The 25,040-nt window shown below is 44.9% G+C and overlaps 1 protein-coding gene across 2 annotated transcripts in view; it reads left to right on the forward strand.

Annotated features, from left to right (window-relative positions):
* Positions 1 to 2,869: 2,869 nt before the first annotated feature.
* The window catches only part of ADCY6 (adenylate cyclase 6), a 55,545-nt gene continuing 33,374 nt past the window's right edge, over positions 2,870 to 25,040 (forward strand). For both annotated transcript variants that reach the window (XM_063293701.1, XM_063293703.1), the window contains exons 1-7: positions 2,870 to 3,166; positions 7,664 to 7,771; positions 8,311 to 9,151; positions 17,314 to 17,463; positions 18,813 to 18,934; positions 19,172 to 19,283; positions 20,358 to 20,485. In XM_063293701.1, coding sequence (XP_063149771.1) covers positions 8,312 to 9,151; positions 17,314 to 17,463; positions 18,813 to 18,934; positions 19,172 to 19,283; positions 20,358 to 20,485 — 1,352 coding nt within the window. In that variant the 5' untranslated portion in view covers positions 2,870 to 3,166; positions 7,664 to 7,771; position 8,311. The remainder of the gene's footprint in view (positions 3,167 to 7,663; positions 7,772 to 8,310; positions 9,152 to 17,313; positions 17,464 to 18,812; positions 18,935 to 19,171; positions 19,284 to 20,357; positions 20,486 to 25,040) is intronic.

Raw genomic sequence — 25,040 nt, forward strand, 5'->3', positions numbered from 1 at the left:
AATTCCCAGCCAGCCCTGTCCATGCTTTGGCGGAATTCTGCTAGTACCAAAACATCTAGACTGCACAAGTTTGGGTGCTCCAGGCTGTTTTTAGCTCCCTTTTGGTTTGTGTAATACATCTCTTTATATCCCTGTATGAATTTATAGGAATATGTTTAATAATTATTTAAACTGCAATTCTTCATGTTTTTCCCTTAGTTCTGGTCTGCTGCTTCTTTTCTAATGATTATGTTTAATGGCTTTCATTGTATTTTATTCTTAGGTGCTTTGAATTCTTAGAAAAGAAGGGACAGACATCTTGAAAATGAATAAAATATTTGATACTTTTATGATTTTTCTGTTAAATCTTTAGTTGAGTTTAAGAACCCTTACAGTGATGAGAGGTTCTAGTCCTGCCTTGGGCACAAACCCAGCTGGGTGACCTTGGGCCAGTCCCTCCCTCTCTCAGCCCTGGGAAGGAGGAGGCAAGGGCAAACTGTTTCTGAAATCATGCTAAGAAAACTGCAGGGTCTTGTCCAGGCAGTCACCAGGAATCAACACTGACTTGAATGCAAATAATAATAATAATAATAACAACAACAACAACAATAACAATAATAATAGGCAGTGATGGTCCCAGTGGTTATCAGTACACTGGGTGTCACTCCAAAAAACCTTGGATGGCACTTAGAATATCTGCGCATTGACAAAATTTCCATGTGTCAATTATAAAAGGCCACACTGCTTGGATCTGCACATATACCATGCTGATACATTATGACCTCCTAGGCGCTTGGGAAGAACTCAGTGTGACCGAAGGCCAACACCAACTAAAGGATTGGCAGCTGTGATTTCACATTGTTCTGTATAATAATAATATAGAAACCCCACTATCTCCACATATAAAAACAAATTAATTCTCAGCAGAATCATATCCATATTTCCAGAGAGAGAATTCTCATTGATTCTGGTAGAGCTTTCTCCAAAGTAAGTGAGGATAACATCATGGCCTTAGTTGCTAGTGAATACAACACCTAAATAAAAATGGATTGTGAACATTCAACACTGAGGGATTTAAAGTTTCAAAATAAATCAGGTAAGTTTCAACCAGGCTGTGTGTTACCTGTAGCCACGAGATGGGAAAGGCAAGAGGAAAGTGAAGTGGGTGAAAGTAAAATTTTGTAGAACCTCTGAGGGGATGCTTATGAAGTCCCAAGGGTTCTAGAAAGATTAAAATATTCTACCCTTTGCTCATCAGATCCAGAACAAATAGAAAGTAGAAACTTGCCTTTTGCAAACACTTTTATACCAGCCAAACTGACAATTCATGGCATTATTTTTCAGAATTAGAAAGGAGAATGGCAGGGAAGAGTTTGTGAAGATTTCTACCAACAAGAATGCCAAAGAAAGAAAAAATAAACCTGCTGTTTGAGGATTTGGTTATGTTCGGGCTTCCAGTTCAGAAAGAGTTAAAACCATCACATGATACCCACCCCAAATCCCCATGACACGAAATATGATGCAATGGAACACTAGGACAAAGACACTGGAATCAATTAATTCATTAGCACCCCCTTCCCAATGTTTCTTGCCTGGGGAGAAGCAAATCAAGAAGGCCCAGGGGAAGCACAGGCCTCTTGAGTCTGGGATAATCACTCCCAAAGAGTGCTTTAGTAAGTCACTCTGTTAAGGAGATGGGTTGGCCTTATTCCATAGCCAGCCAGCCTGGAAGCCAGAGGGGTGGCGGGTCTGGGGGCTACCCCTGCCCACCCGGCAGCAAGCAAGACAGGGAGGCGGCTGCAGCGGAAGAAGGACCCCTCAAACCTGCCCTGAAAAGACTCCGCCAGCTGCCTCCACGGCCCCCTCCCGAAGCACCACTGGGCTCCCCTCAGGTTAATAACCTCACTCCCTGCCCGGGCTCTGGAGAACAGCCTTTGCCTTCCCCCTCGCAAGCACAAATTGAGGGGGTCACCAGGAGTGAGAGTTCAAGTTTTGGGGCTTGTCCCCCACCGCTCTCCTCTGGGCAGCAGCCATCCTTTTTCCTGGAAGCGTTTGCTGCAGCCCCTCCAGCAGGGGCACAAACTGGCACTCCACCCGACCGGGCTCTCCTGAGCCAATGGCAGCGCTTGTCGGCAGGCCGCTTCTTAACCCCTTGGCCTCATTCCCAAGGTCAAATGTCCCTGAATACTCGGGTCTTGCCAGAGAGTTAGAACTGGGGCTACCAGATATTTTGGCAGTCTGAATTTTTGTAGCCTAGATCTGTTAACCCCAGACAGAACAGACTTACAGCCAGTTGTGGGGTGGGTATTTGGTACATGTATGTGCATAGAAAAAAAGAGCAAACTTCTTTCTAGTTAGGAGACAAAATCAACAGGTGGCCACAGAGCAAAGCCAACGCTTAAATCCTCCCCACCTCACTAACTGACATTTTGGGGATCACTTAGTTTGGATTGTATGCCTCCTTTATACTAGAAAAATGCAAGGGCAGGGAAGAGGCCCCATTCTGAAAGCTCCATCTGTGATTGAAGGATATGGCTCAGGACACGGAGAATGATTATAGACATGGGGTTGTTCTTCATCCAGGTGGTAGATGTTTGATATCCCCAGGAAACCAGGTTGAGGGCAAGCGCCCGTTTTTGCTTCTAAGCCGACGAAATCAATCACCCACAGCGGGGAGTAAGCTAAAAGCCACTGGGCCAACGGGTGCCCGCCTCCCCTCCGTCCTCCAGTCTGTTTGCAGCAGGTGCCCCTGCGTTGGACAGCCTCTTCTGACTCCGTTGCCAAGCGCATTCGCTGCCAAGAATCACGGCTCCTCTCTGCACCTTCACGCCACCCCTCCACAACTGTCCCCGCATCCCAACGCAACGGGCACAGGGAAGCAGACAAAAGGGATCTTGTGCCTTTAAGGCCTCCCGCTTGGCGATCCCCGGTCGGGAGCGCACGGAGCAGGGCGAGCCTTGTGGATCCGGGCTAGAGGGCGTTTACCCTGGACAACGCGGGAGGAGGGGACGGGCCCAGAGCGAGCAGGCAGGAATGGAGAAGAGACGAAGGCGGAGAGCGGGGGACACGCTGTAAACACAGAGCAAGGGCTCAGAGAAGGATCCGCTGGGCAGGGACGGTGCCTGCTTCTCCCCGCTGCCCCGAGAGGAGGGCCCAGCCTTTCCAGAGACCGCTCAGGCATTGCGAGGTGAATTGAGGGGAACGGCGGGAGGGGAACGGGCGCAGGCTGCGGCTGCCAAGCGCGCAAGGAGCCGAGAGAGCTCGCTGAGAGGCGCCCGCCCTGCGCCTCTGGAGCCTTGGAGCTGAGGCGGAGGACAGGCGGTTCTGGAGAGGCCGGGCCTTTGGGAAATGCCTGATCTCGAGAGGGATGAGAGAGAAAGGACGAGAAGGGGCGGGGGGAGTATTAGGCCGTCTGGAGCTTGGCTCGGACGGTTGCGGCCGGCGGCGGCGGACTACGAGCGGGTGGGAGAGTCTTCGCCAAAAGCGTATTTGGTGGGGCGCTTGACAGGCCAGGAGCTGCGGAGACTGCAAGGAAAGGGGCGTGAGGACGCACCTGTACACCGGGCTCCAGCCCCTCTTTAGGTGCAGCAGTTGCTCAATCCTAATAAAGTTCCCTTGCTGCAGCCCCCGACTGAATGGGCTTGTCGGGGTTGTGCCTTTACACAACTGCGTATAAGCCCCCATTCTCTCCTGATCTGGACGTTACAGGCGAAAAGGCCTAGGCTATCGGGCCAGGAATAGTAATTCAACTCATTGAATGGGGTGGGGGGGGAACCTACATGTGACTAAATTGTACTGCCTGTTCTTTTTGTCCCTTGCGTTTCTGGTTCCCCCCTCCATTGTTTTTTCTGGGATTCCTCAGTAGGGATGGTTAGGTCCAGAAGATGGGCCTAAGGTATGTAGCTCCTTTGCTTCTCAGTCTGGACTGGTTACTTACCTGGAGGAGGAACAGGTGGGCTTTCCATCACCTTTTTCTACCTCTGGGTTGTTCTTTGGTTGTTCTGCACATGCCTCCTGCAAAAAGGTGTGGGAAGGGGGGGGCAAGTGAAGGAAAGGATATTGCAGATGGCCAGGCAGTAGGACCTGAGGGGTGGGAGAGAAAGAATGTTGACCTGTAACCTGCACTGCTGTGCTTTAGGGAACTTGCTCACAGGCCGGGTGTGTACTATGCCACTTTGTGAGAGAGATGTTTAGGGTGAGAGAGGCTACTGTGCATATACTACTGTGCATATTGAGCAGCTGAAGGCATGCATATGTTCTTACTTTATTATTTATTTGTTCATATGTAACCTGGCTTTCCTCCCAGAGCTGAAGTGGGTGAACCTGTGTGTCTCCCCACAAGGACAGCCCTGTGAAGTAGATTGGCCCCAAATCAGCTTCACAGTCCAGTGGAGACTGGGTCTACCCAAGCCCATCTAATACCCTAATCACTAAATTTCTCTCTCTCTCCCTCTGAAACCATGCCGAGCCCAGCCAGATACTGTTGCAGTTCAATCACTGTTGGTATTCTTATTGTATCATTTATGAATTTTTCTACATTTGGTGGAGCGACATACCCTTGCTGAGAAAACTATATTCTGAGATGTGCTATTTTAGTGTTATTTAGCTGTGGCCATTCTTCTCTCCCAAAGCTTGAAACTGCCACTCCTCTCTGCACCGTCCTGTTTGCTACACCCCCTGGCCTACCTCTGTAGCCTACCGCAAAGCTGTACTTGTCTGCCATTTGGCTGCTGTGTCCCACAGTGAAGGTGACTTGGCCACAGTCCTGCTGGCCTAGGATGGGGTTATTCCGTCATGGCTCAGAGGGGACAGGAAGAGGGGCTGTGTTCTGATGTGTTCCCCAAGTGCCTGTGGTAGAATGGTGATGTCCCCATCTCCCAGGATAGATGCAGATAACAGTTTTGTGAAATGTGTTGGAATCACTCTCTGAAGTGGCTGGAGCTAAAACCAGCCCTGGTTTTGGCTGACAGTCAAGACAAATAGAGTTTGAAAGGAGAAAACTATTCCAGTTTGGTTTCACACTGAATTGCAAGTTAGGCTGCTGAAAGGGACCATGCTGGGAGATGTTCTCCCCTTCACATGAATGCACAACTTCAAAATGCATTTGGTCACACACTGGGGTAAACTTTCTGGAACTCAGAGAAGAATGTGGACACAAAATAAGGAGACTTGAGTTATCAGTTTAAGGAGCTAATCCAGGCCTATCAGTTTAAGGAACTGATCCAGGCCTTCCCAGCTAATCCTGCCGTATTATACCCCTGAAAATGATAAATGGTGTGACCACTCCTTGTGAATAAAACTAAATAACAAAATGGCGGTGATTTGGCACAGTTTGGATGGATCTCAGAACACAATCAGGCTTTACTCTTGGTTGGGCTTGTTGAAGCAAAGCAGGAGTTGAGTTTTGACAGTGCTCCAGTTTTGCCGGCAAAAGTTGCTTGTGACTTCCTGGGGCGTCTCTGTCCATAGCTTGAGAACCCCAGGGGTAAGCAGTTGAATATTCGTAGAGCTGTAAGTATAAGGTCCCTTTCACCTCTGGTTGCTGCTCTTTGTTGCAAAGGTCAGATGAGCTAGCAAGTGAGGAAGATGGGGTAGGGAGGAGTCTTGGTATCTTCTGGACTCCATATTTATATCACAAACCACCTTCCCAGCCAGGTAATGTTTCTGTTTTGTGGACTTCAACTCCCAGAATTCCCAGAGAACACAGCCCTTGTTGAAAACTGAAACCTACTTATCTGAAAGATGCCCAGGTTGAAGAAGGCTCTAATTGGCTTAGTTATCTCTTCTAGCCTGGTATGTTGGGAAAATGGGCTTGCCTTTTATGAACAGGAGATTTACTGCAGGTATTAGTAAATTTATTTTTCTGTAATTACACTCATTAAAGGCCAGTCCATCTGTTGTTTGGACAGGGCTGACAATTTACTGTACACTCACCCTCTCCTTTTTTCAATGGGAATAAGTGGTAACAATTTGTTTCTGTGAGAAAAGTGAAGGCACACAGGTTGGAGAGCCCTTTTTGGAGTGCTTCTTGTCAGTAGTGGCTTCAGAAGGAAGATGATCCTAAATTTAAGATGGCATCACCCTAGAAATTAAAACTCTATCTGTGTGCACTACTATATTCTCAGTGCAACGAAGATAACCCTTCTGTTTCAAAGGTACATGGGTGGGGTGGGGGGGACTAGTCTTCCTTTCAGGTTAAAACAGTAGCTGCCTTGAGTCTTTCTCTGTGTGTCTTCATGCCCCTTTCTTGGTCTTTACTGTGTAATAGAATGCTTGTCTCATGAGCCTTTGGACCTGAGGAATTGAGAACTTGGTCCTCCTGTCAATCAGTCCTACTCAACCTTGTCTTCTCTAAACCTTCTCTGTGCTACTTGGGTTATGATTATAATCATATTTTGGATGACCAAAGCTTTCTTCAAAGCTGTTGATGAATGCTAGCTGTGTAGAATAGGGCCTTCTCCACAGGAATTTAATGATGGCCATTTTCTCCATGGAATGAAGAATGTTTCAAGCCCCTCTGATTTCAGCCCTTAAGACTCAAGCCATTTCTGTTGTTGCTGGGTTCACACAGCACAGTTAACCAAATCAGCTAAGAATGTAGCAGTTGCGTTCACATACCACATGCTAAGCTTGGTTAATTTCAATCTTGGTTGTGGAGGTTTTTTTTAGGTTGGTTTAGCCTGCACTGCAGACCCAGCTCATTTGGTTAACCGATGGTTCAGTGTGTTGTGCCAACCCCCCAAATGGGTTTAATAATTGGGTTGTATGAACCCAGCTTCTATTTAGCCCCATAATTCTATTCTTCATCCTGTATCTGGCCTGTCCTAAAGCCCAGAGTCTTTCAAGGACTACAGGTCCATGCATGCTGCCCCTACCTCCTCAGTCTTTAAGTTTCCACCAAAAGAACTCCATATGCTGAAAGACTAGGTAGGCCCTAGAAATGGAGATAAGGTAGGATCTCTGCCCAAATCCTCTTTAGACCATGCGAAGGAGATTTAGGGGTCAAGGTAGTACACAGTGTTTGACTACATTATTAAGGTTGAATGCAGGGACATTGCTTAAATTGGGTTGGAGTGTTGAGAACTGTCCTTCTAGATTAAGATAACATTAGCATACTGATAACTTTTGTTACTGGAGCAACCACTGGATGTACAGCTATTGTTGGCTGGCTGTATGGATTCTACCCAGGGTAGTGGAGGATGATAAACTAGGTAGCTGCTACTAGTGGCAGCTTACTTGTTCCAAGTAAGGCTGAAAAAAAAATTAGGACCTCCAGTATCCTGGTAGTTAGGTGAATTCATTGTTTATCAGAGAATCATTTTCTTAATGATATACTTGTTGCAAGGAATGTAATCCATATTATTTTACTTAGCGTACAGTATATCTCCTGGAGCAAATTATGAGTGTAGGTATGTGGAAGGTGGGGAAGGACAGAATACATAAGTTATACATAATACATAATAATACATAATTCTTTGTGGAAATGTCTGTTTGGATATGAAGGAAGCAAGCTGTCAGTTCAAAAGTGCCTGGGCTGAAATGGGAAGGAAATGTGCAAAGAGGGTGTAAGGAAGGAAAAACTAGCTTTGAGATCCAGAGAGCTGCAGAATCAGTACAGTTGGTGCTTCAGCCACGGAATGGAAACCAATGAGTGACCAGCTGACAGCATGTCTTCTTCCCGCAGGTTGCAGACTCAGCTTGATGAAGAGGAAGTAAGGAGCCTGATGCAGATGGTGCTCCCTTACGGAGACTCATGTCGCCTCATTGCGCCCTGTTCCTAGGGCTCTTCCAGGTACTGGGGCTTTCCCAAGGCAGAATGGGTGAAGCTGACAGGGATGTGCACTGTTGTTTCAAAGTCCTCTGCAGAGTCGTATCCCAGGACAGAAGCATTTTTCTTAACAAGTCTTAAAACTATGCTCTGTAGAATCTCCTGATGCTCTTTGCCCAGAATCCTGCATTTGGCAGGGCCTTCCCTCTCCCTGCCATCCTGGGTTGTGTTCCCCCTGGCTGTGTCTCTGCCACTCCAGTCTTGTCTTTCCTCCCCGGTCACTGTTCTTGTGCTCTGAGTCAAATAGCGTCAGCTGAAAACATTCCGCAGAGAAGGAAGGCAGCTGGTCTGCTGGTTCCCAGGCCTTCATGCGCTCAAAATGCCTGGACTCTGCAGGGGAACAGGATCCTTCTCACCCAGTTCCACATCTCCAGGGCATGAGTCCTGTGCAGGAAGCTGTTCCACCTGTTAAACTCTTTGGGAAGTGGTGTGCACCTTGTCCTCTTGGAGAGAAGAGGTCTTCTTTCAAAAGCGTCTCCTAACTCTTTTCCCTTTTCCCACAGTATGTCCTGGTTTAGTGGCATCCTGGTGCCCAAGGTGGACGAGCGGAAGACTGCTTGGGGGGAGCGCAATGGGCCCAAGCGCCATCGCCCGGCACTTTGTGGCCCACGCTACATGAGCTGCCTGCAGGACCAAGAGCTGGAGCGCAGAGGCAGTGGGGCGCTGGGGCTGAACTGTTCGTGGCAGGAAGACCATTATGGCAGGAAGCAGCCGCCGTCACTTCTGCCTGGTTCTGGGACCGGAGAGTTGGGGCTCAAAGCTGTGGACCTGGGGTTTGAGGATGGTGGTGGCGGCGCGGGGGGCGAGGCCAAGGGGCTGTCTGCCAGCGACTGTGGCTGGCGCCTCCTGCAAGTGTTCCGCTCTAAGCGCTTCCGCTCAGCCAAGTTGGAGCGCCTCTACCAGCGCTACTTCTTCCAGATGAACCAGAGTTCGTTGACGGTGCTGATGGGCGTCCTGGTGCTAGCTTGTGGCATCATGCTGCTCTTCCACTGTGTGCCTGGCACTCCCAATGTGTCCTACACCACTGCCCTTGCCGTGGCTGCTGCCCTCTTCCTGTCCCTCATGGTCCTCTGCAACCGGACTGGCTTCCACCAGAACTGCATGTGGGTGGTGAACTACCTGGTAATTGCGGCGCTCTGTGGCGTGCAGGCTCTGGGCACCCTTCAGGTCTCGCCGCGGAGTGCCTCCGAGGGGGTCTGGTGGAGCATCTTCTTCATCTACATCATCTACACCCTTCTGCCCGTGCGCATGCGGGTGGCAGTGCTGGCTGGAGCCTTGCTGGCTGTCCTTCACCTGGTGATCTCTTGGTATCAGAACAATACAGACTCCTTCGTTTGGAAGCAGGTATGGGAGAGAGTTTGAGTGAGGGAGGAGAGGGTGGAGCTCCTGGATGGGAAAGATACAAGCGTAACTGGTGGGTCGGGCAGAAGAGAAACCTAGTCCCAATTGAGCAGCAGAGGTGCTTTGTTGAAGGGCAGCTGAAGCCTTTGGTGTTGAAGGAAGGCTCTAAAAGACTGGGCAGCCCATGGGGTGGTTAGAGACTTATTAAGGGGAGCAGGCAAGCAGCCGGTCCAGGAAATTAAAGTCCTCCCATCAAGAAACTTGGATGTGCTGATAGGAGGCCCTTGAATAATATGGGAGAAGGCAAGTTCTGTGACCTCTCCCCATGCCACAATCACTCCAGTTGTGGACGGAGCTAAGTGGAATATCCATATCCCCGATTCCCTGGAATGTAGCTTGATCTCTCAAGTTTGGTGATGAATATGTTTGAACCTTCTTTTCTCTCCTGCTCTGTATTGTCTACATTCCTGGTTCTCCTTTCATCACTGAGGTTCAATGATGGCAAAGGTTTGCCTAGAAATCCGTAGAGCTGGAATTGGCACCACCTCTGTAGCTGTAGCGTTCTCAGCATCTCTGTCTATTGTTCTGAAATCAGGAGTGGGTTTTAGGCTAGTGGCTGGATAATTGAATGCTTGTGAACCACTTTAAGGAGACTCAATTTGTGTAAACCCGTTGTTTTGCTTTCTCTCCTTTGCTATCTCAATGAATTCTACCTATGTACCTATTTCTCCAGTTCCCCTCCAGCCATTTTCTTTCCTCAACTTCCCTGTTATTTTTACAGTGCCTCCTGATCTTAACTATATTCTGGATGAATTAAGAAATGTTTTAATAATGTAGATGAGAACAGATTGTATGAGGAAAAAAGTCCATGTCATTTAATGCTGTTGCATGCTAGATATCTTCAACAGAAAATGCTTCCTGACCTGTTTCATATATTGGTGGGTAGCCTGGCAACCCCACCCTAAGCATTTGCATTTGAGGCATCATTGTATTATCATCATCACTGGAGGACCAATGCTGTGTAACATGATTGGGGATAACCCCGTTGGCTCTGGAGAGCATCAGATTGTGTAAGGATGGTTTTGGATTGATTCTGTATTACTCAATTTATTGTTGTAAAGGCAGAATATATTTTTCAATATGCACATCTGGTCAGAACTGTAAAAGTTTAGCTAGGTCTGTGTTAACAGGCAGTTGCATCACCCATTTGTGCTTTTGTTTCTTTTTCCCCTAAAAAGCAACAACAGAATCTCCCCCCTTCTTTAGACTATTTATCCTTTTGAAATCTGTCAAATTCAGTGTCCTGAAAGTTGCATAGCTGCACTGCAATTAAGATGTTCTCAAACTACTGAACATTCTCCTTCAGCATGAATATTAAAATTGTGGCAGCAAAGGATAGAATAGCAATAATGCAATACTCAAGCACACAATGTATGTGTGGGGAGGGAGGAGATGGAAGGAAGGGAATGAGCCACCAGTGTGTGTGCGGGAGGCTACATAGAACAATGATCTGGTACTTCTAGACTCTTGATGACTTACTGTGCTGCTGTACTGAAATGAGTTCTGACAGACTTCAAAAATCTGCAGATTTACAGGTTGTTCTCTCCCCTCCCTCCCAGACCAGGAGCAATGCAGTTTTTAGGATAGATAGTAAAATATTGTAATGGGGGAGGGGGGATTCAGTCCCTCAAGTTTTCATCTTTCTCAGCCAAAACCTTTTTATCCCTCCACTTATGAGTAAACGAACTAGTAGATGCAAGATTTCAATGTTATTCCCTTTCTTCTGATCCTAGAGCAGGAATACTTCCTTGGTGGGGGCAAAGGCCAATCCAACCGTCTCCTATTGACCTTCCCTTAGGCACAGCTGGTAAATAGACTAAATGTTTCTGAAGAGGCTAGGTATCTGGGAAGGGTCAAATTGAGATCATCAAAGCACTCCCACACTTTCAGATCTTAAGTATAAGAAGGTATTTGCTGAAATATGCTATGAAAGGAGAAAGAACCTAATTCTTTCAAAGGCAAACCAACAGAGCTGATACTGTACCTCTCACTCACGTGCTTTCTCGCAGTGTTGCACAGTGTTAGTTGGTTAGATGTCATAAAGTGTTATGAGTCATGATTGCAAGCTAAATGACAAATGAGTAGGGGTAAAAATGAGCAGAATAGTATGGCATAAATTGGAGTAATAACATGTATGGGTAGTGTATGGCAGACTGGGGGTGGGGAAGAGAAAAGCTGGCTTGCCTCTTTTCTTCAATTCCCCAATCAGAGGGGGGGCAAATCCACAGGAAAGCTCAATTTCTCACTTTTTAGAAGCTAGGAACTAATATGCAGAAAGTTCACATCATTTTTTTGTCCAGCAGAAGTGAACTCTAGAAATATGTCAATTATAACGCAGGGGATCTTGTCTAATGCTTACTAAACTGTCCATGGTTCATTTCAGTTTCTGAAGACATGTATTAGTCATTCAGAGATGTGGCTGACTGTTGCCATGACCAAGGATGTCTGAATTGAACATGGAGGAATGCTGCCAGTGTCACAATTATGGCATTAACAAAGTTGCCAGCTTGATGACAATTGGAAGTGGTTGTGGAATACCAATGTGGTGGCATGTCTGTACTGTAGGGCCTGCTGCTGCATTGCTGCCATCTCTGTATTGGCTGTTTCCTTCCAAAGATTTGATATAGCTCTCATTAATGTTGTTCACCGAACAGTTACTTGTAGCTTGGATTTTGCACAACAGATTTTAAAAGATCACTTAAAAATATAGCAATTGTATTTGTACAACTTTTAACCTCATTTAGTTGTGGGTTTGGGGGGCGGTTGGTTTTGCTGTTACTGTTTTTTGGCAGGGAAGGCTTAGCAATTCCATGTTGTGTTGTGTGACTCCAGTCTGTTTGGTTAGTTCATTGTTCAGTGTACTGTGTAAACCAGAAACGGGCTTAGCTTGGCAGCCCAATTAAGTGTGCGTTCTGTGCTCCCAGCCAGCATGTCTTGGGTTTGCTGCACAGGATACATTCAAACAGAGTTTCTTCTTTGGTGCTTTGAATTCTTTCAGTTTGCTCTCGTCTAGAATGGAGAAACCAAGTGCATCCAGATATTCCTGAACCACAAGTCCCAGCAGCTGAACTCTGCATGGCCAGCAGTGAGATGCTGGTATATCAACACCCACAGGGCCCCAGGTTCCCCTGTTCCAATTCTTAACAGTAATCTAAAGGTCATTTAACAACAGTGGAGATTAGCAGATTTTGGAATCTGAAGTCTGGAGATAACCAAGATTCAATCACCACCTATCAGAAATTCACAATGGAAAGAGAACTCCAATTTTTTTTACCTGTCCTGTTATTTACAAGAGAGCAGGCATTTGTTTTAGCCACCACTGAGGACTGCAGGCAAGATTGGTTTGCCTCAGTAAAACCAGAGGTGCAGTCCCAGAGGCATTGTAGGAAATAATCTACCCTTTACATCAGGGTTCGCCAGAGTGGTCACTATCGATCCCTAAGGGTTGATGGGACTATCCATTGTTGCTGCTGCTGCTGCTGCTATTATTCATAATGCTATTTGTTAAAGTAGCATTTATGAAATTATTTTCATATAATGAATGTTTGGGGTCGATGAACAATCTGAAACTTCATGAAGGGGTTGATGAGCTGAAGAGTTTGGGGACCCCCGCTTTACATGTATGTACTTGGGCTCCATGGTCCTAAAAGCAGTTCTAGAAGCTACTTCTAGTCCATTGGTTCCCTTGCAAAGTAAGACTTTGGGGTTGGAGAACCCATCACCTTCTGGATGGTGTTAGATTCCAGTTCCCACCAGCTTTAGTCAGCATGAGTAATAGGAAAGAATGGATGGCAAGGATAAGCTAACAATATTTAGAGAAGCACAAGTTTCACGCCCTTGATTTATGGCAACTCTCTCCTTTCATGGGTGCCCGAGTAGCAGATACAATAAATTCTAGCTTTGTGTCAGTGCACCAAGAAGCAGTAGCAGATAAAGCCTCTTTTTCTTGTATATTTATTTTTATGTAGACCCTTTCCTGGTTATCCAGTGGCTCAGGGAAGTTTACAGTTTTTTTCTTCCCAAAACCTTGTCAATTAATGTCAGGCTCAGATTGAATTTGTCCACATTGTTGAGTGAAATTGTACAAATATTGAGTATCCATCACAGTTACAGGCTATTTCATGGAAGGAGTGTGAGAGAGCCACAGGGAAGGACCAGAGGGATCAAGTGATAAGAGCCAGCAAATGGTTGGTAGGTAGGTAGGTAGGTAGGTAGATAGGTAGATAGATAGATAGATAGATAGGGCTGTGATATTTGGTTACATTAATTGGCTGAAAAATATTAATTCAGCTAGAAATAGGTCTGAGTTAATCCAGCAGCAGTTTTTATATGCATGGACACACATGCCTATATATCACGCAAGTTTGTTCAGAAGCAGCAGATGGTAAGCATTATCTGAAAAGAAAGTGGAAGTTTCAAAGTTCAATGGTAGGGCATATGTTTTCATGCACACCATCCAAGGTTCAATCCCCTCCATTTTTCAAGAAGAAGCAAGTAATAGGTGATGGGAAAGCTCTCTCAGATCCTGGAGAACTGCCTGTCAGTCAGAGTAGACAATGATGAGTTTCATCAATGGTAGGCAACCTGATTGTCTCCAGTTGTTTTGGACCACAACTCCCATAATCCCCTGCCATTGACCATGCTGGTAGAAGTGGCTGAATTGAAATTAAAAATACCTGAAAATGACCTCATTGCCTACTATTAAGCTTAGATGGACAAGTAGTCTGATCTCGCACAGATCAGGGCATAGCTGCATGCAAGGCATTTCCCCTCTTCTTGCAGGATAAACGTACTTTATCGGTAAAGAAAAAAAATGCTCCTGAAATATATTTAACCTCATGCAGATTTAACTGACTAATCAGTTAAAATGCTTATGATAATTGAGGATGCCTTTGGATTGCATTTCAAACAATACAGGCCTGCCATTCTCCCCTTCAATCACTAATACCTCTAGGCCAGGGTTTCTCAACCAGGGTTCCACGAGAGGTCATTAGGGATTCCCTGGGAGATCACGATTTATTTAAAAAATTATTTCAAATTCGGGCAACTCCACATTAAAGAGGTAAGTTCCATTCTTTCTTTTTAGTTTTAAGAACACTGTTAATGCATATATACAGGCCTACCCAGGAAACGAATATAATAATTTTGTAACTTCTGGCCTATATTTGAGCCTGAATGTGCAGGGGTTCCCTGAGGCCTGAAAAATATTTCAAGGGTTCCTCCAGGGTCAGAAGGTTGAGAAAGGCTGTTCTAGGCAAACCGCTGTCTATGCAAGTCTGGCATCAGGTTTTCACGGGCCCCAAAGTGAAGCCTTTTTCTAACCTGCCACTGAACCAGGGCCTCTTATGCCCCCAGTTCAGCTCTTCTGAGATGTGTTGACTCAGGGGTGAGAGTTAAGACCCTGGAAAAAAAAGTACTAGCCTACTTGGACTGGTGGAGGAGGGGCAAAAATCTCCATCCCTCTCACGTTTGCCAGCGTGGGCACAGGGAAAGGTCAGGGTGCTCTGTTTCCCAGCATGGAATTCCTGATCATCTTTGGCTATCAGACTACAGCTAAATTTCAAGGCTTTAATTAACTGGAGTTCAAGCTGAGAGTTTCATAAAGACCAAATAAGTACTCGGCTGTAGACCAGGGATTTAACTCAGGACTTCCTTGCTGAAGCTGAACCACCTCTCCTGTGCGTGGTTCATCCCTACTAAGTTGATGTCCAGCCCTATAAGTGTGTGAAATAACCTTCCCATGGTTGGGTTCATACATTGTTCAAAGCCATGGTTGTTTAGCTATGCTTTGATGACTACACAGCTGGCTGGATTTGTACATCATGCTGATCATGGTTTGCAAACTGCACAGACTGAGTTCATACAATGTGCTAAGCCCAAACCAGACAAACCGTATCATCATAGAATCATATAATGGAAAAGTTGAATGTACCATCTAGTCCAACCCAGTGCCCAGTACAGGAATCTACTACTACAGCACCTTCAACTCATGGATGAAACAGATCATGCCCTATCTTGATGTGTAAATTCATTTAATGACTTCAAACAGTAATGGAGTATAGGTCCTCTTACACTGTTCTGTCCCCCTTTGGTGGGTCCGAATCCAGGTGATAATTGTAGCTTCTGAAGTTACAATTAGCTAAATCTTGTGTTTCTGAGCACTGTAGCAGTGATTTGAGCAAGCACTTAGTTGATAATTCTGCACCAGTAATTACACTCTGTAACTGAATATGTCTGTGTTAATTACTGTGGAGAGATGTTTTTGTTTTGGAATATAATGGAGCTGCTCTGTTAGAGAATTGAATTTTTTTTAGGCCTGTGGAGCCTGTTTTCTTTAATTCAACCAAGTACAGTACCCTTTTAACTAGATTTCTTGCTTTGAAAATGTTTTGTGGAACTGTGTGAATGTTTTGTGCTGGAAGCAGCGCGGCTTCCAGACAGCAGCCCCTCTGCCTACATTGTGGCTCCGTGTGAAAGGATTGTAAACAGGCATGGAATAGGCTGTTGTGCTATCACTCCTGATATTTTTACTCTATCTTGGTGACTGCAGAGCATCAAGGCAAGGAACAGTGGCGCCATTCTGGTGCCCAGTAGGAATTAGTGCCAGGGGAAACTGTTAAACTTGCAAAGCGTCTCATTTTCAAGGCAGCACTGAGTGCCAGTAATCTTGGCACAGATTCATCCCCATCAGTTTTCCCTGCAAGCATGCACCCTCAGCAGCTCTTCAGCTGCGCGCTGCTGTTTATCGTATAGGGAAATGTTAACCCGGCCTCTGTTGAAAAACGGACTTTTGGCTTCTTTGGCTATTCTGTCTTCCTAGTAACTACTGCTTCTCAAATATTCAAAGCTCATGGTTGTTTTTGCTTCCCAGAGCTTACAATAAACTGGCAGGGCAGGGCAGAGTTATTATAGTATTGCAATAAGGTGAGGCAGACATGCCACAGGATTGTAATGGTATGGCTGTGCCTGGTTGATCTGGTAGTTCAGCTAGGACCTGCTGTTACTTGGGTCCTTCTCCGCCTCAGTTATCCTCCTTATCAGTAGCTGCCTTACCTGGTCACGAAACCTGTTAGTAATCTGCCTTTCTTCCATCATGGGGTTTGCATGCAGCATTCATGAGTGGTCTCCCTTTTGCTTAGCTTAGCCCAGGGTCTGTGCCATGGGCCCTGAGAGCATACGTGGCTCTGGGACAATAAGCTTATTGCCTACATTGGCTTATTCCCTTCAAGTCCCTTTTTCTTGTTCTACACTATATTGAGTTATGTGGGCAAGGGCTAGGCTTCCTTTGCAGTACTTAGCTTGATTAATTCAAGGCTCTACCATTTTCTATCATTTAAAGGGAAACTTTACCTGATGGGCAAGTGACCCCTTGGCTGCGGCTGCTAATGCACGGTTCCCAGATCTCTCTGGTCTGGCAGCTGAGCCTTGAAGGCAGGGAGCCGATGCTTTTAGTGCATGTGAGAATGTGTATACACATAGGAAGCTATTTCAAACAATTAGTGCATCTAGCCTGGCATTGTTTACTCTAATTGGCAACAGTCTTCTTGGATTTTCAGGAAGAAGGAGTCTTCCATGTCTTTTGTTCCTCTTAGCTGGATCCGAAGGTCGGGGCTTCTGTAAATCAAGCCCATGCCTTACGTATAAGCTGTGGATCCTTCCCCATAGAAACATACTCACCCCCCTGGAAGGACCATTATATACAGAGGGTTTTTTAAAACAAACAAACAAACACTTACTTAGAACTTTGCTCTTCCCCCTCACCTCCTAGTGTGGACTGCAGTGAATTTTTTCTCTTCCAATTTCCATCCTCTCCCCCTAAAAGCCAGGGAATTGGGGTCTTCCTGCCACCCACTCTCCCCAACAGAATATTTGGTATCCTGGGCATCAACAGAGGGGCAGGGAGGGAAGTACGAAAACCCCTTTGTGTTCTAGGAGGCCCTCCTTGTACAAAGCTTTTAATTCATTCTCTATACTTGCATGGGAAGGAGGATGGTTCTCTTTGAAGACATTGGGAAGTACAAAAGCCAAGGGAGAAACTGTTTATGTCAAAACCCTTGGTTTTCCCTTTTGTGCCTACTTTATATGGGTCTTTCCCTTGCTTGTAGCTTGTCACAAATGCTTTGATCTTCCTCTGTACCAATATCATTGGTATCTGCACCCACTACCCAGCTGAAGTGTCACAGCGCCAGGCCTTCCGAGAAACACGTGGCTACATCCAGGCTCGGCTGCACTTACAACGTGAAAACCGTCAGCAGGTAGGGAGCTCATCAGAGTTGGGGGGCAGGATGGGGCTGCTAGAGGGAGTGGGGAGTTAGGGTGGGGAGAACAGAGTTGAACATGTACTGTGCCTTGAGTTCCTGCTTGTGTTTGGTTGATATTGGTATGATTTTGTTGCTTAGGGATGTGAGATGCCAGAGCTCTGAGACCTTTTAGGCAGGGCCTAAACATCCTTTATAGAATTCAGTAGAAATTGTAGTAAGGGTCTTTCCCACATTTATACTGCATCCCATTCTATGAATTCAAGCTCATGAAAGTTTCTGGTTTTTTGTAAAATGAAATACTCCACTACCTAAAATGAAACTTTTCTACCCTCCCCTCCATGATTTTTGCTATGTTTGTTCAACTTAAATGAAGAAGGGTCCTACTACGCTTTTTATTGTATAACTTTTGCTTGGTCCTTATAAAGGCATTAATTTATCATTCAGTATTGTACTTTTTTTTAACTAAGTGGATCCTGTTGCTAGAAACATCTGTAAGTAGATCAGTTCACTTTAACGTTCTTGGCCCTCCCACGTTGCAAAATATTTATTATATCCCCAGAGTCTTTCTCTTGCAACTTCACACTGGTAGATGGAAAATTAGGTGGCATTTACATCTTGTACTGTAGTTTCCTTTCACCTTCTTACACTTCTCGGTGTCTACTTTGTATTTAAAGTCAGGCATGTGTGTATGTGTTCAGCATCTGTCTGTATTGTAGGCTTGTAAATTAATTGCATTGGCTTCCTGAAACCAATGACACTAATTATTTTGAAGCTTTATTTCGCCTTTAAACTACGCACAAAAATTCAGGATTTTTAACTCTTGAAAGAAGGCATAAACACCCAATTTGTTCTTCCTCTCTACTTATGATCCACAAATCCATTTTAACTGTGCAAGTACATTCTTTCTCTTCTAGAGAAGGTCTGTGGAGGCGAGTACCTCATTGGTCTGTATATTGCTTATTTGGCTCTAACACTGATTCTGGTCTCTTCCAGTGAATCTCATAACTTGACCAGCTAGGCACAAGGATATAAATGTCTAAAAACATACTCAGGCATGATCTTTAATGCAGCCTCCTTTTTTCCTCATATGGTGATACATTTCCATCTTGGGCCTTCTTCCTCTCTCCTATGTTTCAGCCTGCCTGCCAGTCAAATGATTATGAGCTGGGAACAGATAGAATGGCAACTCAACTCTGTAATGCCTTGCAGGCAAAAAAAGTGTGAGAGAAAACAGCATTTGTAGTGAGGTGGGCCAGTATGCTCAGATCTTGGCCTTTGTGTTCTGGCAAAATTCTTGCTGTAATAAAAACCATAATGGACCTTGCTTTTTGGACCCCTGGCAGGAACGACTTCTGCTCTCAGTGCTGCCCCAGCATGTTGCCATGGAAATGAAGGAGGACATCAACACCAAGAAAGAGGACATGATGTTCCACAAGATCTATATCCAGAAACATGACAACGTCAGGTAATTACCTTTGGGGACGTGTGTCTGTGACTTTGAGTGACAGTGAAACTGGTTAACTGACATCATTCTGTTAGGAGTTTGGAGACCATAGTATAATTTCTTGGCAGACAAGGGTCAGTGGGGTTGAAGATGTTGGCTGAATTGCCTAATGAATATATGCAAAAAAGGGCCTAATGGCTCTTTATTAATTGTGGGTCTCTATCCTAACATCCATTTCTCCTTTTCTCCCCACAACAGCATTCTCTTTGCTGACATCGAGGGCTTCACTAGCTTGGCGTCCCAGTGCACGGCACAAGAACTGGTTATGACACTGAATGAACTTTTTGCCCGTTTTGATAAGCTGGCTGCGGTAAGGGAGGAACAGGCTAGGCTAAGGGAAGAGATGATTTCAAGAACCTAGTGCCTTTAGATATGTTGGACAATAATTCTTAAAAAACTCAGCAAGCAAGCGCTACGTTCTATGAGCAAGGGAATTGTAGCTTAAAATGTCCGCAGGGCACCATGTTGCCTGTCCTCTGAGAAAAGGGGCATTGTGTTGATGGCTGTACCCCCAAAATCAATATGAATCTTATATTTTCTTCAATGCTCAGCTCCATCACATAATCCCCTTGGATTTTCTTCCCTTGCCAAGTATTGTCTAATTCTTCCTAGGGTTGGTTGGTCTGCGTGTCTTCTTTCTGCTACTTTCTGCTGCCTTTGCTATATTATGTATCTCTTCCCAACTTCCCTTATACCTATCTTGAAAATAATACTAATTCTGGGCCATAATGTTGATTTATAAGCTTCATTAGGGTTTCAGGTTTCTTTGAAGTAACTGGAATTCCTCTCCTCTCCTCTCCTCCCCTGTTTGAATTATTGTGAACAAGTACTGGATAAAAAACTTCAGTATTTGCAATAATCTACCATGTGGTGCCATATTGCCCAAGTCATTGCTGTGTCAGAAGCCCCTCCCTCCATTCCTTCCTTCCTTTTTTATGCAGTAGGGTTTACTGAGGCCTCCTGGGTTGCCCTCCTGTTTCCAACCCTGGGTTGCCCTCCTATTTGAAACTGGAATGCTGATTGAAGAGACAGGGCTTCTTGGGCCCATATCTAAGTATGCTGATAAATGCTATTACAGTATGGTTAAAAGCTTATTAAATGAGTAGAACAGGAGTAGGGAATCTGTAACCTTCCAGATCTTACTGAACTGTAGTTCCCATCAGCCTCAGTCACCATGGTCAGTAGTGATGTATGCTGGGAGTTGTGGTTCAACAACTTCTTCACAGCTACAGATTCCCAGATTGCTGTGGAAGTAACAGTTGTTAGCTAGCTAGCATGATTGATCTGTATGTGGCAGGAAGCACTGAACTCAGGTGAGCTGACTGGAGAGTTATAGTTAGTAGTGATGGTTTTTTCTAATCTCCCTCCTTTTTTTTTTTTTTAGGAAAATCATTGCCTTCGCATCAAGATCCTTGGTGATTGCTACTACTGTGTCTCAGGGTTGCCGGAGGCACGGGCTGATCATGCCCATTGCTGTGTGGAGATGGGTGTTGACATGATTGAGGCGATTTCGTGAGTGTGACAGGGATAGTTGCTAGGCCTGAGAAGGGTGTGCATAATCGTTTAATGGCTTGTAGAATTATCATTTTCCAGAATGGTAGCTGCATTAGCTGTCTGAAGCAAAATAGTGAAGAGTTTTGTGGTACCATAGAGACTGTTTAGCTTTTGTGAGTTAAAGGTATGCACGTAGGCTCTGGTGCATCAGAATAAAGACCTCGCTAGTCTCGCTCTGTGTCCATTCATGGCCAACCGGATGCTTCCGGGAAAGTCACCACATGCTGGTAGCACACATCCACTGACTACAGTTCCCCAGCAACGGGTATTCAGAGGAATACCTGGAGTTACTAGAGTAGCCGTTGAAAGCTTTATCCCTCACTTCATCAGATGCCATGGCATATTATCTTCAGTTGGCAGGTGGGTATACATTCACCTGTAATGGAAAAGGAATTAAAAATGGGATCATAGGGCACTGAAGTACGAAACACTGTGTGATAATTGGATTAAGTTAATATTTACAACAATAACAAACAATCATACTTTGTCACAATTGTCACAGATCACAGTATTTGAGTACTGTATATGAATCCTCTACATTCATATATAGGTAGTTCTCATTTAACAACCATTAAGTTCAGTGACCATTAGAAGTTATGACGGTGCTGAATGAGTGGTACAGTCCTTGACGTTCTGGCTGTCCTAGCACCCCCATGGTCACATGATTGCAATCTGGGTGCTTGGCAACCAGCTCGCATTTATGATGGCTGCAGAGTCCCGCAGTCACGTAATCACCATTTGCGACTTTCCTTCTGGCTTCCCACAAGCAGAATCAATGGGGAAGCTGGCAGGGAAGGTTGCAAGTTGCTCCTGTTTTGTTTATTTATTTTGTAAATTGCTCACACCCTCCTCCGCAGGAGCCACCCTGGCCCCATCGCACCGTGCCTCGCAGGACACCCACACTCCCTACCTCACCTGGCAGTAGTCAGCCCCACCATGCTCATGCCATGCCTCGCAAGCCACTTGCGCATCCTCCCCCACCTGGCAGCAGCCACCCCTGGCCCTGTCGCACTCTCACTGCATCTTGCACTGCACCTTACCTGCCTGCTGGCCTGCTTGTGAGCTGCCTTGGACTCTCTTAACAACCTGCTTAACAATGGCAATGGGGTGTGCCGGGATTGCCGTCGCTAAACAATGCAGCCGCATGATGTCATGCTTTACAACCAGATTGGTTAGCGATGGAAATTCCAGTCCCAATTACTGTCATTAACTGACGACTACCTGTACACCTTGTTCAACTGAGGAAAGCACCCTGTGCATCTGATAACTGATCTGTATCTTTGGAAGCTTGTAACATAATACGTTCCTTTTTGAGGTGCTGCAGCCTCTTTATTGTAGCTGCTGTTTGAGGTGATGATGCAGTTGGGCCAGTTGAGACATGACAATAAAAATTGGGGGCAGACCATTTTTCTTGTGCAAAAGGCAGGACAGCAGAAGGGTGGGGCCAGGCCTTCTATCCTTTCTTGCACACATACATACATATGCAAACTCTCATCTTCAGGGACCTCTGGGGAGACTTTTGACCTCACTCCTTCCAGTGATTTTAATCAAGACTGCTGCTTCCCACATACTACTAGCAGTTGGGAGTTGCACTCTTGAACTTCCTTCTGCCAACTGATAGCTCCTCAGTGAGAAAAATGGACTAGAAGCTAGCTGGGTGCCGGAGGGTGAGTGGGGTGAGATCAGAAAAATTCACTTCCCTTTTTTAGTGAATTGCTCCTTGTTGTTTTTTCCAGACTTAAACAGTGCTTAACCTTAACCCAGTTTTGTTTGAAAGAAACCTGATTAACTCATGACAGGGGGTAATTAATCTAACACTGAAATGAAAGCCTTTGATTTCCCCTTCGTAGGGTGAAATGGAAGCCTAAGGCTCTTCATGGCTTATTTCTGTCATCATAAAACCCGACTTAACCTACTTTTTAAATCAGCTTATCCTGCATAAAATATGCTAATCACAATTGTCTTTCCTGTATCTAAATTTGACCTGCAAATTTAGCCTAAAATTACCCAGGCTTCTCTTTCTCACAGGACCAGAAATTATCTTTCATAGTGCAGAAAATCACTTCTTTCCTTCTCCATAATTTCTACAGATTTCCCAAAACTTAATGACTTGGTCCTTTACATATAGATGCACTTTAGTAGCCTTTTGAGCCTTATTTTATACTTAATTTGAAATAGCTCAGGTAGTATTGTGTATTCAGCTACAGGAGGATCTAACGTTTGTCCAAGAAAAGCCAAAGTATTAAGTGACATCATGGTTTGCTTAACTGTGATTAACTGAACAAATCATAATAGGCTGTATTGATACAACATAAGCAACCCAACATCATGCTATGGCTTAGGAAGGTATCTGATCCAGCTGCTAAATCCTATACCTTACAGACATTTCTACTTTCTCCCTGTAGTTTTTTACTGTTGCTTTAGCTGGTGGTAGAGCAGGAAATGATGCTGACTGCCTGCTGATCAGTGAAAGTCCTGCTGAGCACATCTCTGTTCCCTATCCATTACTCCTCCTCCAGCTTCTGAAGTTTTACTGGACAATGCCTGTGCCTTTTCAAAATTATCTTTGTAAGCCATATGGTCTAGAAGCTTCCTCTCTATAAAAATATGTAAACCAAGGTCTTTTCAGGATATGTTTTGTAGTTTCCCCGGACAAATTCCTCATCAAGACTTGCATTTGCATGGGGAAACTTGGAGAAACACGAGAGCCCTGCTTCTGTCAGGTTAGCTGCTCTATTCACTTGATGGAAGGGCATAGTAAGGCGGGGGGATGAAACCCATGGGGGTGTTACTATACAGCAGTGAGGCTGGAGGTCCCTTAAGAAATCAAGACTGGGTCCATAGGCTTTTGGAGGTAAAGAGAGACATGACATCCAATGCATCTAGTATTACTAACAGTACTTTGCCTTAACATCTGAATTCACAATTGACTGGCTTCATACATGGCCCTAAACCATAAATGGTTTGCTTGAACCCAGCCCTTGGAGTTTATAAACCAGAAGTTACAGCTTAGCATGGCATATGAACTTTGCCAGTTGTGTATATTCGGCAAACGGTGATAAAGCAGAACATATCATGGCTTGGGACCAGGTTACCTAAGGGACCGTCTTCTCCCAGTTGTTTCTACCCGTCCAATTCGATCTAGCAGGTTGGGTATGCTACGGGTCCCGTCAGCCACGGAGTGTCAGTTGGCGGGAACCAGAAGGGTTCCCCTCTGGAACATCCTCCCTCCAGGAATTAGGATGTCCCTGACCCTGCTGGCCTTTTGTAAGGCCGTGAAGACCTGGCTTTGTGCCCAGGCCTGGGGTCTCGAGTGTGTGGATGGTCCTGCCTCTTGGCTGTATTAACATTCATACATTGCTTACTTGGCAGCCATGTATATTTATTTCATATTTATTTTATATTTTAATTGTTTTAACTGTAATTGTTTTAACTGTTTTATAGTTTTATTGTTGTAAGCCACCCAGAGCTGAGATGGGAGGCTATAGAAATCAAACAAACAAACAAACAAACAGTCTTCAGCATGTTGAGTGAGGCTAGCCAGTGTGTATGTTCAGTTCATGTGCTGTATCACACATTTCAGATTTATAATAGCAAAATTTTAAAAAAGCCAGACTCTGATTCCTATGATTTTGGGGAAAATGGGAAATCAAAAAAATTGTGTGAAATATTTGCTTAAGACTCAGACATTAACAAAAGGTGAAGTTTCTGTATGGGTTCCCCGTGTAGTCACTAGACTTGTTTTCTATTCCTGTAGTGCTTTTCTCCTAACTTGTGAATCCCGTTTCCTTCCTTCCTATCCGCTAATCCTGTCTTTCCCAAAATAATTCCACAATCTTGAAACAAGGCTGTCTTGTAAACTGATATGACTTCCTCCATTTCTGAACAAACCTGGAAGTTGTTTGAAGCAAGGCCAAGCTATCTAAACTTGCATTATGTAGGGATTTTTTAGCATATCTGCTGAGAAGAGAGACTGTTCTAGGCATTCTATGAAATGCATCCCCCATTAGATCCTGGCGGCCCAAATATTCTTCTCACTACAGGGTGAATTCCGATCTCTTAATATCCTGCATGGATTCCCAGATGCTCTGCTGTATCCAGGTCTTGTCTCTTAAGGCTCCAACATTTTCCTAGCCAAGCAGCTAATTTCATTTCCAGTTCTTTCACGTTTTATTTCCCTTTCCGAGGGCCTTAGTCACTGGACGTAGTCAGCTGCCTTGTGGATAGCGTTGTTTTTTTTTTAACAGACTGGCAAGTTCATGCCAAACATGTCTAGAGATCTTGCAGATTTCCCACAATTTTCCTTTGAAACTTTACCTGTAGCTTTTGTAGAGCCAATTAAATGATAGATTACCTTCTCAAATATTAATATTAGCAGCAGCAGCTTATTACTACTCTTGTATTAGATCTGCATAGAAATGAGCAAAATTTTCCTCTCAAAGCAAGCCTATTGTGTCCAGATATTCAATTATAAGATGTGTGGTAGATTGGGAAAATATTAGCTCCACTTTTG

The sequence above is a fragment of the Candoia aspera genome, chromosome 2 (genome assembly GCF_035149785.1).
Source record: "Candoia aspera isolate rCanAsp1 chromosome 2, rCanAsp1.hap2, whole genome shotgun sequence".
NCBI classification, from domain to species: Eukaryota; Metazoa; Chordata; class Lepidosauria; order Squamata; family Boidae; genus Candoia; species Candoia aspera.